This window comes from Coregonus lavaretus (assembly GCF_964263955.1).
Source record: "Coregonus lavaretus genome assembly, chromosome: 22".
Taxonomy (NCBI): Eukaryota; Metazoa; Chordata; class Actinopteri; order Salmoniformes; family Salmonidae; genus Coregonus; species Coregonus lavaretus.
In genome coordinates this window covers 29,406,495-29,424,024 of record NC_140009.1, presented here as the reverse complement: position 1 = coordinate 29,424,024, position 17,530 = coordinate 29,406,495, and the positions used below count along the sequence as shown (strand labels likewise).

General features: G+C 42.0%; 1 protein-coding gene across 1 annotated transcript in view; it reads left to right on the top strand.

Moving 5' to 3' along the window:
- LOC311149919 (inactive dipeptidyl peptidase 10-like) overlaps nucleotides 1-16,965 on the top strand; it is a gene marked incomplete at its 5' end in the record, with an annotated part of 41,413 nt that extends 24,448 nt beyond the window's left edge. Inside the window, 18 exons of the mRNA XM_084187148.1 lie at nucleotides 381-501; nucleotides 2,702-2,856; nucleotides 2,983-3,080; nucleotides 3,209-3,332; nucleotides 3,649-3,690; nucleotides 3,801-3,905; nucleotides 4,217-4,308; nucleotides 8,199-8,246; nucleotides 9,278-9,396; nucleotides 9,514-9,561; nucleotides 9,760-9,858; nucleotides 12,282-12,348; nucleotides 12,649-12,843; nucleotides 14,513-14,567; nucleotides 14,703-14,802; nucleotides 14,891-14,949; nucleotides 15,708-15,780; nucleotides 15,924-16,965. Of these exons, the coding sequence (XP_084043274.1) occupies nucleotides 381-501; nucleotides 2,702-2,856; nucleotides 2,983-3,080; nucleotides 3,209-3,332; nucleotides 3,649-3,690; nucleotides 3,801-3,905; nucleotides 4,217-4,308; nucleotides 8,199-8,246; nucleotides 9,278-9,396; nucleotides 9,514-9,561; nucleotides 9,760-9,858; nucleotides 12,282-12,348; nucleotides 12,649-12,843; nucleotides 14,513-14,567; nucleotides 14,703-14,802; nucleotides 14,891-14,949; nucleotides 15,708-15,780; nucleotides 15,924-16,147 (1,824 nt within the window). The 3' untranslated portion in view covers nucleotides 16,148-16,965. The remainder of the gene's footprint in view (nucleotides 1-380; nucleotides 502-2,701; nucleotides 2,857-2,982; nucleotides 3,081-3,208; nucleotides 3,333-3,648; nucleotides 3,691-3,800; nucleotides 3,906-4,216; nucleotides 4,309-8,198; nucleotides 8,247-9,277; nucleotides 9,397-9,513; nucleotides 9,562-9,759; nucleotides 9,859-12,281; nucleotides 12,349-12,648; nucleotides 12,844-14,512; nucleotides 14,568-14,702; nucleotides 14,803-14,890; nucleotides 14,950-15,707; nucleotides 15,781-15,923) is intronic.
- Between the last annotated feature and the right edge of the window lie 565 nt (nucleotides 16,966-17,530).

The window sequence follows — 17,530 nt, the reverse complement described above, 5'->3', positions numbered from 1 at the left end:
GGCAGCAGCTCTCACTCATTCTGCATTCCACCTCAACAGTGTCTGGTGGGCTAGAAATGCATTTAAGACCACAAATCTATAATGCCTCTATTTAGCTGAGTTATAATGATAAAAATAAAAATAATAATTTGAGTGTTTGTTGCAGATTAATATTGGATTATGTGTTTTGAATGCAAAGTGTTTTCAGTGCAATGTTTGTGTTCCAATGGCACTTCAACACATTCAGTCAGTGGCAAGTTGAGATGTAATGGGCTGTAACTTGGCTGGCTGATGCATTCCCACTTGGAGCCAATAGAACGTTTGATTCAGCCAGCCAACACTGAGCTCTCTATCTGCCTTGCTTTGATAATGGATTAGTACCGTCTCTCTGTTGCTGCCAGGCCTATGTGTTTGAAGGAGATATCTACTACCAGCCAGCCATGACCAGTAAGCCCCTACGCCTTACATCCACAGGCAGAGAGGGGCTGGTGGTCAATGGGCTATCTGACTGGATGTATGAGGGTAAGAGATACTGTAGCTACATCCACTAACGTCTTAGAGGAAAATTCCACACAAAAACTATATTTTGGTATTCGTTTCATTAGTCCATTGTTGACATAGTTTCAAAATGTTTTGCTTGCCAGCACTCAAGTTTTCAAGATATGTAACTTTCAAAATACAGAAATCATCCCCGTATGATACATTTTGCATCATATGATGCTGCGTTTTGCATCATATGATGCAACATACAGAAATTATTTCTGTATTTTGAAAGTTACATATCTTAAAAATTGAGTGCTGACCATTAAAACATTTTGGGACTATGACAACAATGGACAAATACCAAAATATAGTTTTTGGGTGAGTTTTCCTTTAACATATCTCTATCACATAGCCATTGATTGCCAACTGTTGCCAACTGTTCCAAAATTGCCAACTGTTTGCAAAATTAGGTCTGTCATATTGAAAGCTGTTCCCTGAGATGTATGGTATTGCAGATAGTATACAGTGGGGAAAAAAAGTATTTAGTCAGCCACCAATTGTGCAAGTTCTCCCACTTAAAAAGATGAGAGAGGCCTGTAATGTTAATCATAGGTACACGTCAACTATGACAGACAAAATGAGAAAAAAAAATCCAGAAAATCACATTGTAGGATTTTTAATGAATTTATTTGCAAATTATGGTGGAAAATAAGTATTTGGTCAATAACAAAAGTTTCTCAATACTTTGTTATATACCCTTTGTTGGCAATGACACAGGTCAAACGTTTTCTGTAAGTCTTCACAAGGTTTTCACACACTGTTGCTGGTATTTTGGCCCATTCCTGCATGCAGATCTCCTCTAGAGCAGTGATGTTTTGGGGCTGTCGCTGGGCAACACGGACTTTCAACTCCCTCCAAAGATTTTCTATGGGGTTGAGATCTGGAGACTGGCTAGGCCACTCCAGGACCTTGAAATGCTTCTTACGAAGCCACTCCTTCGTTGCCCGGGCGGTGTGTTTGGGATCATTGTCATGCTGAAAGACCCAACCACGTTTCATCTTCAATGCCCTTGCTGATGGAAGGAGGTTTTCACTCAAAATCTCATGATACATGGCCCCATTCATTCTTTCCTTTACACGGATCAGTCGTCCTGGTCCCTTTGCAGAAAAACAGCCCCAAAGCATGATGTTTCCACCCCCATGCTTCACAGTAGGTATGGTGTTCTTTGGATGCAACTCAGCATTCTTTGTCCTCCAAACACGACGAGTTGAGTTTTTACCAAAAAGTTCTATTTTGGTTTCATCTGACCATATGACATTCTCCCAATCCTCTTCTGGATCATCCAAATGCACTCTAGCAAACTTTACACAGGCCTGGACATGTACTGGCTTAAGCAGGGGGACACGTCTGGCACTGCAGGATTTGAGTCCCTGGCGGCGTAGTGGGTTACTGATGGTAGGCTTTGTTACTTTGGTCCCAGCTCTCTGCAGGTCATTCACTAGGTCCCCCTGTGTGGTTCTGGGATTTTTGCTCACCGTTCTTGTGATCATTTTGACCCCACGGGGTGAGATCTTGCGTAGAGCCCCAGATCGAGGGAGATTATCAGTGGTCTTGTATGTCTTCCATTTCCTAATAATTGCTCCCACAGTTGATTTCTTAAAACCAAGCTGCTTACCTATTGCAGATTCAGTCTTCCCAGCCTGGTGCAGGTCTACAATTTTGTTTCTGGTGTCCTTTGACAGCTCTTTGGTCTTGGCCATAGTGGAGTTTGGAGTGTGACTGTTTGAGGTTGTGGACAGGTGTCTTTTATACTGATAACAAGTTCAAACAGGTGCCATTAATACAGGTAACGAGTGGAGGACAGAGGAGCCTCTTAAATAAGAAGTTACAGGTCTGTGAGAGCCAGAAATCTTGCTTGTTTGTAGGTGACCAAATACTTATTTTCCACCATAATTTGCAAATAAATTCATTAAAAATCTTACAATGTGATTTTCTGGAGAAAAAAAATCTCAATTTGTCTGTCATAGTTGACGTGTACCTATGATGAAAATTACAGGCCTCTCTCATTTTTTTAAGTGGGAGAACTTGCACAATTGGTGGCTGACTAAATACTTTTTTCCCCCACTGTATGACTTTGATACATTGTTTGCACTATTGGCAATGTGTAACAATTGGAACACCATGAATAACAAATGTGTATTGAAATTGATTGCGTTGTTCTCTTGTCAAATGTTTACAGAGGAAGTGCTCTTGACTTACCCTGCCCACTGGTGGTCCAAAGATGGCGCTCGCTTGGCATACTTCACCATCAACAACTCTGCCACACCCCTAATGGAGATACCTTATTTCCTGGGTGGAGTCTATCCCTCCAATGTTTTCTTTCCTTACCCCAAAGTAAACACTGATTTTAAAATATATAATTAACCAATAATGTAATGTGTAAAAGCTCCAAGACTGTCATGTCATCTAACTAATGTAATACTAATGTAATAGTCTGAACCTGTGTGTCTGTGTGAATAGGCTGGCTCTACTATCCCCACAGTCAGCCTGTTTGTGGTGAATCTCTATGGTCCAGCTCACACTCTAGAGATGATCCCTCCAGACTCTCTCAGGGCCAGGTACTACCTCCAAAATATAACTTCATACTGTAGCTCAACTAAGGACTAATGTTGTTAACGTTGATATTTTATTTTACTGTCCAAGAAACCTTCTCTTTCTATCTTTTTTTCTTCAAACGTCTCCCTAGAGACAGCTACATCTCCATGGTGAAGTGGATCAGCAGCACTCGTCTGGTGGTGCGTTGGTTGAACCGGGCCCAGAACCAATCAGAGCTCTGTGTGTGTGAGGCCACCACAGGGGCATGCTCAGAGGTGAGAGGTAAAAGGTTATTTCAAAGTAATCCAATAGGATCTCCTCGCTCTGCTGCCATGCATTACTTTTATAGCATTTTCATCTCCTTTACACTCTGGTGGATTTGGATTGATTTCCTTAAGCCACCATATATGTTCCTTCCAGTTTAAATAAGGTCAATTATACTGCCTGTGATGAATTTCCAATGATCTGCTGCAGCATTTCTCTGCCATCTCTCTCCAACCAGTCCTTATGGATTCATTACAATATTAACTTTGGCTGCTTAATTATGTTGATATATTTTCTTTATTTTGTATCTCTGTTTTAATTCTACAGAAACACACAATGGTCATGGACTTAATGCAAAACCAACGACAGGTAGGCATCACTCATTTCCCCAAATCTGCTACTCATTGAAACTGGTATACCCACCTGTGATATTTCCTGGATTGTAATTGTTGACCACGCCTGTCTCATTTGTCCAACAGGAGGTGCCATTGTTTTCATCCGATGGCTCTTGGTTTTATTTGACACTGCCAGCGAAGCAGGGTGCCCGAGGGGAGTTCCGCCACATTGCCAGTCTCCCTGCCCAGGTCAGTGTGAGGGCAATAATGTTTTATACCCCTGCGTCATCCTCCAATGGTTTAATGCCAGACTGCTTGTTAAGTCTTCAACAGGGTGACATGCAACAGTATATGATTATACAGATCTTAATAGCAGAGACCTGAAGTCTTGTCTTGGCAGTGATTATTTTAGGTATCTGTGACTGTGTATCTGAATTGTATGTGTCTGAATAACTCTACATTTCTCTGACAATGTTATTCTCTGCATCTCCTCTCCACTGGCAGTCTGTCTGTTTCTGTATTCATCCCCCTCTCTTTCTCTCTCATTCAATGTGACACAGCCTGCCATCCCCACTGTCCCTCCTCGTTTTCTGACATCCGGTAATTGGGATGTCACTGTGCTGTGTGCCCTGGACGAGGACAACGGGAAAATGTATGTGAGAGCCTCTGTGTTTGATGCTATATAGAATAAAATGTATGCAAGAGCCTCTGTGTGTGATGCTAGAATCCCCCCACAGCTCTTTAAGATTTTATACAGGCATAGTTAAAGGCTGGGGCAAAGTATTCCAGCAGGAGAAATTATCATTAAAATGATCATGGGCTTATATTTATTTGCTTTGCATGATGAGAAGTGAGAAGTAGGCAGGGTTGGGGAGTAACTGATTGCATGTTGTCAGTTACAGTAATCCTATAAATAAATAAATGTAACTGTAATCAGTTACGTTACCAGCAAATATGTTGGTTAGGTAACTAGCTAGTAACTGTAATGGATTACATTTAGAAAGTAACCTACCCAACCCTGCAAGTAGGCTACTGTCGTAGAACGATGATTAGGACAGAAAAACACATACAGGTATTATTGCCCTTTTAAATAACTAGCCCATGATCCCTAACAGTTCATGGATCTAAATTAAAGAGAACATGTAGTATTCACTTAAAACAGATCTGGCTTTGACTTCGCTCAGGGCAAGTCAGCTGAAACGGAACAAGACAGAATTAGATGCTCTTAGACTGAGCAGTCCACTGTTTTATTCTGTCAGTACCAGGCTCGAGGCACAAGTCCTTCATGCTTAGACAAATTGATGTGTACTGTGTGTGTGTGTGTGTGTGTGTGCGCTAGCATCATCCTCATAGAGCATGATGGGAACCGGAGGTGTAGCCAGATGGTTGCACAATGTCCCAACCCAGCTAGCACATAACATTCTGAGAACCATTTGTTTCTTAGAGCTTGGTGAGAGCATGGTTGTCCTATGGTTATTTAGCATACAACCTTCCCACAACTTTCTGTGAATGGTGCATAATAGTTGCTTGACTGTAGAACATTTCCTGCACATTTAATGAACTTTATATTTTGGTATTTCATTTACTTTAACAGAATGTTTCCTAAAAGTTCAAACATGATTACATTTCATTTCAATTTTGGTAATGTTCATAGAACTTTAAGAAACAACGTTCTTCTGTGGAAATTTCAGTATTTCAGCATAACTTTTCCTACAGATTTCCTAATGGTTCTATTAAAGTAATGTTCTCAATTTGTTCCGGGAACGTTATACATTCTGGGAAGGTACATAAAAAAAATATATATATCTACACTACAGTTCAAAGGTTTGGGATCACTTAGAAATGTCCTTGTTTTTGAAAGAAAAGCTATTTTGTAGTCCATTAAAATAACATCACATTTATCAGAAATACAGTGTAGACATTGTTAATGTTGTAAATGGCTATTGTAGCTGGAAACGGCAGATTTTTTATGGAATATCTACATAGGCATACAGAGGCCCATTATCAGCAACCATCAGTCCTGTGTTCCAATGGCACGTTGTGTTTGCTAATCCAAGTTGATCATTTTAAAAGGCTAATTGATCATTAGAAAACCCTTTTGCAATTATTTTAGCACAGCTGAAAACTGTTGTGCTGATTAAAGAAGCAATAAAACTGGCCTTCTTGAGACTAGTTGAGTATCTGGAGCATCAGCAATTGTGGGTTCGAATACAGGCTCAAAATGGCCAGAAACAAATAACTTTCCTCTGAAACTCGTCAGTCTATTTTTGTTCTGAGAAATTAAGGCTATTCCATGCGAGAAATTGCAAAGAAACTGAAGATCTCGTACAACGCTGTGTACTACTCCCTTCACAGAACAGTGCAAACTGGCTCTAACCAGAATAGAAAGAGGAGTGGGAGGCCCCGGTGCACAACTGAGCAAGAGGACAAATACATTAGAGTGTCTAGTTTGAGAAAGAGATGCCTCACAGGTCCTCAACTGGCAGCTTCATTAAATGGTACCCGCAAAACACCAGTCTCAACGTCAACAGTGAAGAGGCAACTCCGGGATGCTGACCTTCTAGGCAAAAAAAAAAAAAAGCCAGATCTCAGACTGGCCAATAAAAAGAAAAGATTAAGATGGGCAAAAGAACACAGACACTGGACAGAGGAAGATTGGAAAAAAGTGTTATGGACAGACGAATCGAAGTTTGAGGTGTTCGGATCACAAAGAAGAACATTTGTGAGACACAGACCAAATTAAAAGATGCTGGAGGAGTGCTTGATGCCATCTGTTAAGCATGGTGGAGGCAATGTGAAGGTCTGGGGTGCTTTGGTGGTGGTAAAGTGGGAGATTTGTACAGGGTAAAAGGGATCTTGAAGAGGAAGGCTATCACTCCATTTTGCAACGCCATGCCATACCCTGTGCACAGCGCTTGATTGGAGCCAATTTCGTCCTACAACAGGACAATGACCCAAAGCACAGCTCCAAACTATGCAAGAACTATTTAGGGAAGAAGCAGTCAGCTGGTATTCTGTCTATAATGGAGTGGCCAGCACAGTCACCAGATCTCAACCCTATTGAGCTGTTGTGGGAGCAGCTTGACCGTATGGTACGTAAGAAGTGCCCATCAAGCCAATCCAACTTGTGGGAGGTGCTTCAAGAAGCATGGGGTGAAATCGCTTCAGATTACCTCAACAAAGGTTGTAATTGCTGCAAATGGAGGATTCATTGACGAAAGGAAAGTTTGAAGGGCACAAGTATTATTTCAATTAAAAAATCATTATTTCTAACCTTGTCAATGACTACATTTCATATGCATTTTGCTATATTTCCTATTCAAACTAATTTCATGTATGTTTTCATGGAAAACAAGGAAATGTCTAAGTGACCCCAAACTTTTGAACGGTAGTGTATATATTGTACACATTCACGTTCATAAGCTCTAAATTCCGTTCTCATAACATGAAGAAAAATGTCCATAAAAACCACAAGAAAACTTTAGTAACATTCAGAGAACGTTCTAAGAATGTAATTAAAAAACATAAACATTCCATTCTCAGCATCAACAAAATTCTCTCTATCCTCTATCTTGTTAAGTGTGTTCAGGTGTGTTGGCTACGCCCACTAATTGGCCACACCTGATCTTAATGAGTGCTTGTTTCCTTTGAAAAGGGGTCTGTTTGAATAGACTAAAATGAACAGCTTTGTATACGTTAAAAAAAATGGCACACTAGCTCCATTCTGGTGGTGCGGTGGACTAATTCCATGCATAGAGAACATAAGATCATAGGTTCAAATCTCACTGATGCTGTGTCACAATAAAAAATAAATGTGTTTGCATGATTAATGCCTAAGGAAATGAATTTCCATATGTGCTTGGAGTTCAAAAAGTTAATGCAAATAAGCTAGCAGTGTTATTAAAAGTCTTATTGAAATAGTTTTAAGGAAGTAATTCGAAAACCACCAAATAACCTATAATTTCCATTCTTATAGCATTAATAAAACCTCCCAGGAAGACTTTCAGGGAGCCAGAGTAAAACATTCTCAGAACCTCCCTGCAACCTAAAAATATATGTTCCCAGAACAGGCGAAAGGTTCACTTCTCTTCTCAGAACATTTTTAAAATGTTCAGTTTTACCGGTCAGGAAACTCATAGCTTCGTTCCCACAACCAATGTGAAACCAAAAACATACGTTCCCACAACTTCCAAGGAATCAAATGTGCTAGCCGGGAATTGCCCGTGTGGTGGCTGGCACGGCTGTTTGCCTCCAAGCAAGACACTCATACTGCATAGCATTCATATACTATACTTTCTGCTGTATAGACAATGGATTCAAAGTCAGACTCAAATCACTGGGCATGTTCTGTAATTCACCCTTATCGAGAGTGTCTGCGAATCAACTGATACTAGGAAGTTGTTGAGTGAAGTGTGTAAATCATAAATATCATAGAGTCCAGATGGACTAACATACAGTATCTCCACATTCAGCGGTCCTGGAATGTGGGAGTTGATTGACTGTCTCCTATTGACTGCATCACTATGTCCTCTCTGTTTGCAGCTACTTCCTCAGCACAGAAGAATCCAGACAGAGCAGACACCTGTACAGGTGAGGCCATCCCCTGTCAAAAACTACTTGATCCAGAATTTCCTCCTTCGAAGGCGTGCTGGCTTTGACTGATTAAGTGAAATTTGTTTATATCCCAAATCAATACATTTTAGTTATTAAAACATGCCCTTGTTTTACTGAATGTAATTTCTTATTTTTAAGACAAAATATATTAGTTTAGCAGCCAATGAAACAAAACTAGTTACTTGAAATTCAAGTCAAAGTAATGGTGGCTCAACAACTTTTGGGTTTCATGAGAAGGTAGATGGTGAGAGAAGTGAGCTTTGAGCTGAAGGGTTATATTGTGCAGCAGCTGAAGCCATTCCTCTCCAGTGCGCTTTAGGCAGACTGCCCACCTAACACATTTATCAGAGAGGGGACCAAGCCAACTCAGTGGATGGGATGGTGCTGTGGTAGAGAATGCATCACTAGGACGTAAAGGCTGCGTCCCAAAGTCCCAAATGGCTCCTTATTCCCTATATAGTGCACTACTTTTGACCAGGGCCCTGGTCAAAAGTAGTGTGCTATATAGGGAATAGGGTGCCATTTGGGACGCAGACGTAAAGACTGATCCACAACCTGTGATTAATGTACTCAGCCCCCCAGGTCATTCACCTTATATGTTTTATATAGTTTTTGTATTACTCTGCTTTGGGCCTCGCCAGATGATAGAGTAGAGGGAGAGAAAGGTGTCTGGTTTAAAGTGGGTTTTCTGGGGAAGGTGTATGCATTCTTTTTTGGTACTTCCCTTGGAGAGAGATAGTTATTGAGAGGTTTGAAATATAGTTTTTATTTAAAAAGTTGCCTTTATTTTCAACCTTGAAGAGTCGTATTCTTGTTTGAGAAGTCAGTCGTATTCTTGTTTGAGAAGTCAACTCAGTAATTCATTTTAGCATTGCTATCATTGTATTATTGTTTAATGAAGGTGTAATTTACAACCTTAATAAGGTATTGATTGGGACAGCTGAATAGTTTCAGATCCACTAGTTCTTTAAGGTGTGTTTGGTCACTGTTCTCTTCCTCTCTCTCAGTGCGGACCTCGAAGGGATCTTTCAACGGCAGTGTCTGACCTGCTACCTTCTAGATGGTTGCAGCTTTTTCAAAGCAGAGTTCAGCCCCAATCAGAAATATTTCACACTTTATTGCCTAGGTAGGTGCTCCACACACACATGCGTGCACACGCACACCCTCCTGCTTGAATTAAAACCGCATTTCAAGGATAATCAAATATGTACATTTTCTTTGTCTTTGATCCATGTTTCCCCAGGCCCCGGAGTCCCCAAGGTGACAGTTCACAGCACGAAGGACCCTTCCAGTGAGTTAGAGTCTGGTTCCTCTGACTAGCCTGCGCCACTTTTTCTACCATCAGACACTTTTGACAGTGGCCAGTAAAGGGCAGTATGTGCAAACAAACATAACCTATAGTTTAAAGCAGTTTCAGAAACTGGGTAGTAGGGAGTAGCTATGAATAGACTGTATAAATGTCAATATATTTTTGTATGATCTCCTTTAGGATACATAGTTCTGGAGGACAACACACCACTCTCTGAGGCCCTACATGGGAAGAGACTCCCAGAGACTGTCTTTAAGACCCTCACAGCAGACAACCATGGTAGGCATGTGATACCACTCTGGGCCCATACTCACAGAGTCTAAAATGATCATTCACATGAACTGACATAACAAAACAGACTGTTTTAGGTTCAAATGGTCACAGAACAGACTGGTTCCACTTATCTCAGGCCTCTAAATAACAAGCCAAATATAGCAGCATACCCATCAAGAAAATACTTTATTTAATTAGCTGATTAGGTATCCATGGGAGCGAGAGCCTGATTCATGCTCTCCCTTTGCGGTGAGGACAGTGTGTGCGTGTGCGGATGTGTGTGTGTGTGTGGGTGTGTGCACTGTAAACATACTCAATTAACTAACTCATTGTTATAATGACACACAGGACTCAGGGGTGTTCATTTACTGGTGCTTTAGTTTAGTGCCCATAGGTTTCAGGGGGAGAATACTGATGAGCTCTGCTACAATGTTCCGTAAAACTTCAGTTAAACGCTGAGTCTTGAATAGCAGCCTGTCCCTTTTGATTGCCAGGCATCACCACACATTTCAGCAAATAAACGCTGGGTCTAAATGAATTGTTTATGAGTACCATAAACATTTTACAATAGAAGATAAAGGAGAGCAACATCATTGCCATGCATGAAACAGCAGTGTGGCTTGGCATGGTCGGCTCATATGCCAACAAGATTTCACGGTCTCACTTCAGTATTCAATGTTTGGGTGAAGTGAAAATAGGTTAGAGTTAATGTTGTTAAAAAAGAAAAAAATTGGATGGTTATGAATAAAGTAATACGTGCTCACATTGCCCCTAGTGGACGGTATTGAAGGCGTCTCCCGACAGGATAAGTGTTGAATACTGAAGTCTATCTGCTGTGATCTCACTGCAACTACAGGGGATACAAAGCACAACAAGGTGCAACAAGTGAAAGTATGGTGCTGAAGCATGAAATTGGGGGTGAATGATGGGCAGCCTTTGCAAGTCTGATCTGCGACTGCTATGGATTTGTTATAATGTTTATACTGGTCATACTGGTCACAATAAAGTGTGGTAGTCTTTTTATTGAGCAAAAGCTTTGTGCATTAAGGAAACAGACGCCTGACTCAAATAGAAGCCTGTCTCTAATAAGCACCGATTGTGTTCAGTGATTGAAGCATAAAAACGCCCGGGCTATTAATTGAAGTTTTACCAAATATCTCTGTATACACTACTTGTCCAAAACTATGTGGACACCTTCTCATTGAACATCTCATTCCAAAATCATGGGCATTAATATTGAGTTGGTCCCCCCTTTGCTGCTATAACAGCCTCCACTCATCTGGGAAGGCTTTTACTAGAACATTTCTGCGGGGACTTGCTTCCATTCAGCCACAAGAGCATTAGTGAGTTTGGGCACTGATGTTGGGCGATTAGGCCTGGCTCGCGGTCGGCTTTCCAATTCATCCCAAAGGTGTTTGATGGGGTTGAGGTCAGGGCTCTGTGCAGGCCAGTCAAGTTCTTCCACACCGATCTCGACAAACCATTTCTGTATGGACCTTGCTTTGTGCACGGGGACAATGTCATGCTGAAACAGGAAAGGGCTTTCCCCAAACTGTTGCCACAAAGTTGGAAGCACAGAATCTTCTAAAATCTCATTGTATGCTGTAGTGTTAAGATTACCCTTCACTGAAGCTAAAGGGCCTAGCCCGAACCATGAAAAACAGCCCCAGACCATTATTCCTCCTCCACCCAACTTTACAGTTGACACTAAGCATTGGGGCAGGTAGCGTTCTCCTGGCATTTGCCAAACCCAGATTAGTCTGTGGGATGCCAGATGGTGAAGCATGACTCATCACTCCAGAGAATGCGTTTCTACTGCTCCAGAGTCCAATGGCGGTGAGCTTTACACCACTCCAGCCGACACTTGGCATTGCGCATGGTGATCTTAGGCTTGTGTGCAGCTGCTCGGCCATGGAAACCCATTTCATGAAGCTCCCGACAAACAGTTATTGGGCTGACGTTGCTTCCAGAGGCAGTTTGGAACTCGGTAATGAGTGTTGCAACTGAGGACAGACAATTTTTATGTGCTGCGTGCTTCAGCACTCGGCAGTCCCATTCTGTGAGCTTGTGTTGCCTACCACTTCACCGCTGAGCAGTTGTTGCTCTGAGACGTTTCAATAACAGCACTTACTGTTGACCGGGGCAGCTCTAGCAGGACAGAAATTTGATGAACAGACATGTTTGGAAGGTGGTATCCTATAACGGTTCCACATTGAAAGTCACTGAGCTCTTCAGTAAGGCCATTCTACTGTCAGTGTTTGTCTATTGAGATTGCATGGCTGTGTGCTCGATTTCATACACCTGTCAGCAACGGGTGTGGCTGAAATATCAGAATCCACTAATTTGAAGGGGTGTCCACATACTTTTGTATATATAGTGTATCTCAGCTGAGACTGTGTGTGGGCCCACCTTTGTTTATTTTCATTTAGATCTGCACCTGAAGCTGTCTATGCCCCAGAGGTATGAGGCCAAGCTGCTCCCTCTCCTCATCATTGTGTAAGTTAGAATGCATTATACACTAAGCTCATCAATGGTGTTATAACATGCTAATGACATTGTATTAAGCCTCATAACATGAGCCAATATCAAGGATTCACTTTTATAGTTTTACGGCCTATTACATAACATTTAACAGACATTGATTTCCCCATAGTTGACCAACAGGCTAAAGCACAAGTTCACTTGTTTGGCTTCCACATCCCATTTACAACCTCTAACCCCTGCCCTTTGCTCAGTCCCTCCAAATTGACATTTTTGTCCAAACCGGCTCACCCTGTTCCTCTTGTTGTGACGCAGGGACGGAGTTCCAGGCAGTCAGTCGGTGACAGAGGAGTTTGCTATGGGATGGCCTGAGGTGCTCGCTAGTACTCATGACGTGGCCTTAGCCTGGGTGGATGGAAGGAGTGGGGTCGGCTGGGGGCAGAAGATCAGTAGTGTGGATCCCCGCAAGCTCAGCTCCCTCAGAGTCAAAGATCAACTAGGAGTTGTGGAGTTAGTTTCCAACCTACAATGTTATGGGCCATGATTACATAGACTAAAAAAGTTTCCATAATGTACAGTCGTGGTCAAAAGTTTTGAGAATGACACAAATATTAATTTTCACAAAGTCTGCTGCCTCAGTTTTTATGATGGCAATTTGCGTATACTCCAGAATGTTATGAAGAGTGATCAGATGAATTGCAATTAATTCCAAAGTCCCTCTTTGCCATGAAAATGAACTTAATCCCAAAAAACATTTCCACTGCATTTCAGCCCTGCCACAAAAGGACCAGCTGACATCATGTCAGTGATTCTCTCGTTAACACAGGTGAGAGTGTTGACGAGGACAAGGCTGGAGATCACTCTGTCATGCTGATTGAGTTAGAATAACATACTGGAAGCTTTAAAAGGAGGGTGGTGCTTGAAATCATTGTTCTTCCTCTGTTAACCATGGTTACCTGCAAGGAAACACGTGCCGTCATCATTGCTTTGCACAAAAAGTGCTTCACAGGCAAGGATATTGCTGCTAGTAAGATTGCAGCTAAATCAACCATTTATCGGATCATCAAGAACTTCAAGAAGAGAGGTTCAAATGTTGTGAAGAAGGCTTCAGGGCGCCCAAGAAAGTCCAGCAAGCGCCAGGACCGTCTCCTAAAGTTGATTCAGCTGCGGGATCGGGGCACCACCAGTGCAGCACTTGCTCAGGAATGGCAGCAGGCAGGTGTGAGTGCATCTGCACGCACAGTGAGGTGAAGACTTTTGGAGGATGGCCTGGTGTCAAGAAGGGCAGCGAGGAAGCCACTTCTCTCCAGGAAAAACATCAGGGACAGATTGATATTCTGCAAAAGGTATAGGGATTGGACTGCTGAGGACTGAGGTAAAGTCATTTTCTCTGATGAATCCCCTTTCCGATTGTTTGGGGCATCCGGAAAAAAGCTTGTCCGGAGAAGACAAGGTGAGTGCTACCATCAGTCCTGTGTCATGCCAACAGTAAAGCATCCTGAGACCATTCATGTGTGGGGTTGCTTCTCAGCCAAGGGAGTGGGCTCACTCACAATTTTGCCTAAGAACACAGCCATGAATAAAGAATGGTACCAACACATCCTCCGAGAGCAACTTCTCCCACCATCCAAGAACAGTTTGGTGATGAACAATGCCTTTTCCAGCATGATGGAGCACCTTGCCATAAGGCAAAGGTGATAACTAAGTGGCTCGGGGAACAAAACATCGAAATTGTGGGTCCATGGCCAGGAATCTCCCCAGACCTTAATCCCATTGAGAACTTGTGGTCAATCCTCAAGAGGTGGGTGGACAAACAAAAACCCACAAATTCTGACAAACTCCAAGCATTGGTTATGCAAGAATGGGCTGCCATCAGTCAGGATGTGGCCCATAAGTTAATTGACAGCATGCCAGGGTGGATTGCAGAGGTCTTGAAAAAGAAGGGTCAACACTGCAAATATTGACCCTTTGCATAAACTTAATGTAATTGTCAATAAAAGCCTTTGACACTTATGGAATGCTTGTAATTATACTTCAGTATACCATAGTAACATCTGACAAATAAATCTAAAAACACTGAAGCAGCAAACTTTGTGAAGACCAATACTTGTGTCATTCTCAAAACTTTTGACCACGACTGTATATATTAACTATGATGTATTTTGTTTGGCCCCCACAGGTGGTTGATGCAATTGCCTTACATTGATGATCGGCGGATTGCCCTGTATGGCAAGGTTACTTTGTTTACTAAGAAAACGTTTAACCAATATTATCTGGTCATCTGGACACATGAGTTCCAAATACATCATGTTGCAAAAGCATAAATCATAAATATTTTTGTTTTATGTCGCTCATGTCTTTCTCTACAGGCATTTGGTGGTTATTTATCCCTCAAGATGCTAGCTGCGACTAACCGGCTGTTTAAATGTGCAGCCGCTGTGGCTCCCATAACAGACTTCAAACTTTACAGTAAGTGAAGACCATATCATTAATAGTGTCAAACTTACTAGGACACAACAGCCATTAAGTCTTATCACAATTGTTCTACCATTTATAGGTGCTGCCTTCTCAGAGAGGTATCTAGGTCCCCCAGCTAAGGAGGAGCACACATACTTGGTGAGGATCATCTTTACCCACAAACACCATATGTTCAAATCAAATCAGATTGCATTTGTCACATGCGCCGAATACAACAGGTGTAGACCTTACCATGAAATGCTTACTTACAAGCCCTTAACCAACAATGCAGTTTTAAGAAAATAGAGTTAAGAAAATATTTACTAAATAAACTAAAGTAAAACGTATAAAATTTAAAATAATAACACAATAAAATAACATTAATGAGGCTATATACAGGGGGTACCGGTACCGAGTCAGTCACATGTTAGTCGAGTTAATTTGTACATGTAGGTAGGGGTAAAGTGACTATGCATAGATAATAAACAACGAGTAGCAGTAGTGTAAAAACAAAGGGGGGTGGCAGGAAGCTTGGCCCCAGTTATATACTGGGACGTACGCACTACCCTCTGTAGCACCTTACGGTCAGATGCAGAGCAGTTGCCATACCAGGCGTTGATGCAACCGGTCAGGATGCTCTCGATGGTGCAGCTGTAGAACTTTTCGAGGATCTGGGGGACCCATTCCAAATCTTTTCAGTCTCCTGAGGGGAAAAGGGCGTTGTCATGCCCTCTTCACGACTTTCTTGGTGTGTTTGGACCATGATAGTTTGTTGGTGATGTGGACACCAAGGAACTTGAAACTCTCAACCCGCTCCACTACAGCCCCATCGATGTGAATGGGGGCGTGTTCTTCCCTCCGTTATGATATCTATTATATGTTATAATGTCCTTCCTGTCTCTGTTGTGACCCCTCAGACGGCCTCTGTATTGGAAGATGTTCACAAGCTTAAAGATGAGAACTTCCTCTTACTACATGGGACTGCAGACGGTGAGACTTTGCTTTGCTTTTAACATCTACATTTGTCCATGTTTTTTCAGAAATATGAAATTCTACTGATGAATAACTGAATGCTTACTTGATCATTTGTGTTATTGTGTCTTGTGTGTTTGTTTGTGGCTTTGGGCATGCAGCACGGGTTCACTTCCAGCACAGTGCGGAGCTCCTGAGCCGTCTGGTGAAGGTGGAGGCCAACTACTCCCTGCAGCTGTACCCAGACGAGGGCCACACCCTGAGGGAGCAGCGCAGCATCCAGCACTTTCAAAAGACCCTGGTGCACTACCTCCAGACCTGCCTGAGACACAACCCCCTCCTGGCCTCCATAGAGGAGCCAGATGAGGATGAGGAGGACGACTGAGAACTCCCACCTCTGAGGAGATACAGAGAAGTGAGGACTACCCTCCTATGCATTGCCCCAAGTCAGACTACTACTAGACACTAGTCTCTTCCCATAGCAAGATCACCAGAGTGGGAACGGACCAAGAATATCAGATCACAGCCTTTCCTACTGTACCACTTCAGAGTAACTTTGGGATCTATACCATTTATTTTGTTTGTGCTGTTTGAATTGAGTCTGCCCTGATTTTTTACACTGTGTGGATCTATTATCAAAGAAGTGACCGTGGCCAGGTCTTAATGTTGATTCTACGTAATGTTTACAAAATAGTCTAAACATGCATGTCGTAATGGCTGCATGAAGTCATAAAGTGGTTTACCATTCTTCAATGTTTTGTAATCAGGCAGATCCTAATTTGGTTCAATTTATTATAGTTAAAATCAGCCTGTTATGCTGTTATGTAATGTACATACAGAATGGGCCTACTGTCAGTCTGCTTTTTGCATGATTCTTTTCAACAGTTCCATGTGGTATTTGATCACTTTGGATGGATACAATCAGAATGAACAAACCCAACAAAATATAACTTGATAAAAGCACATTTCTTGGAAGTCTATTTCAGAATTTAGTTATGTTTTTCTTTATTTCATTTGATAGTCATGTATACTTTGTTGTTCATTGTAATGTGAACTGCAAATGTTTAACACCTCCCAATCAAAGCCATGGAACATCCATGGTGCACTGCATGTAGTCTGTTTGCAATTGAATGCCCAACTTGAAATGTTTCCTTTTTTTTGTTTTACTAAATCCTTACAATAAAGAATAAAGTCCTTGTTTGCAATATTATTTAGTGTGTTCCCTGGAAAAGCTCCCCATCACTGGCTGCTTTGGAGAACACAAGTGGAGCCTCAGCCAAAGTACCAGGTTTGAAATACTGAATGAATAACTAACTGTCTGTTGTGTCAAGCAGAATTTCTTGAAACTGTCTCATTGGGGTCAGGTGCTTTTACCCTACTCTCCCTAGACCCCAACAGCCGGAACCCATAGATTTGGCAAGAATATGGCTGTGTATTTTCACCATATTGCTGATATGTATCCAATTCTTTCAGATCTACACCTGGACGTTATATGGTCCTGTCCAGAAACATCCCCTGACCATACTTGAATGATAGTTTTACCACAGAGTTTCTCTACCATCTTTGGTTTTACTCTGACTCAATTAATTTCAATTGCGTGACAGACTGAAACGGAAACGTGTTCTTAAATATACCCCAGTTGTCCGTCTGCCTTAGCCAATCGTTTCGATTGATAGAGACACACGAGTCTCAACTGGCCAATCAGGTTAGATTTCGCTGCAACCACCATCCAATCAACGATACGTCTACTTGCGGGCCCCAATCCCTC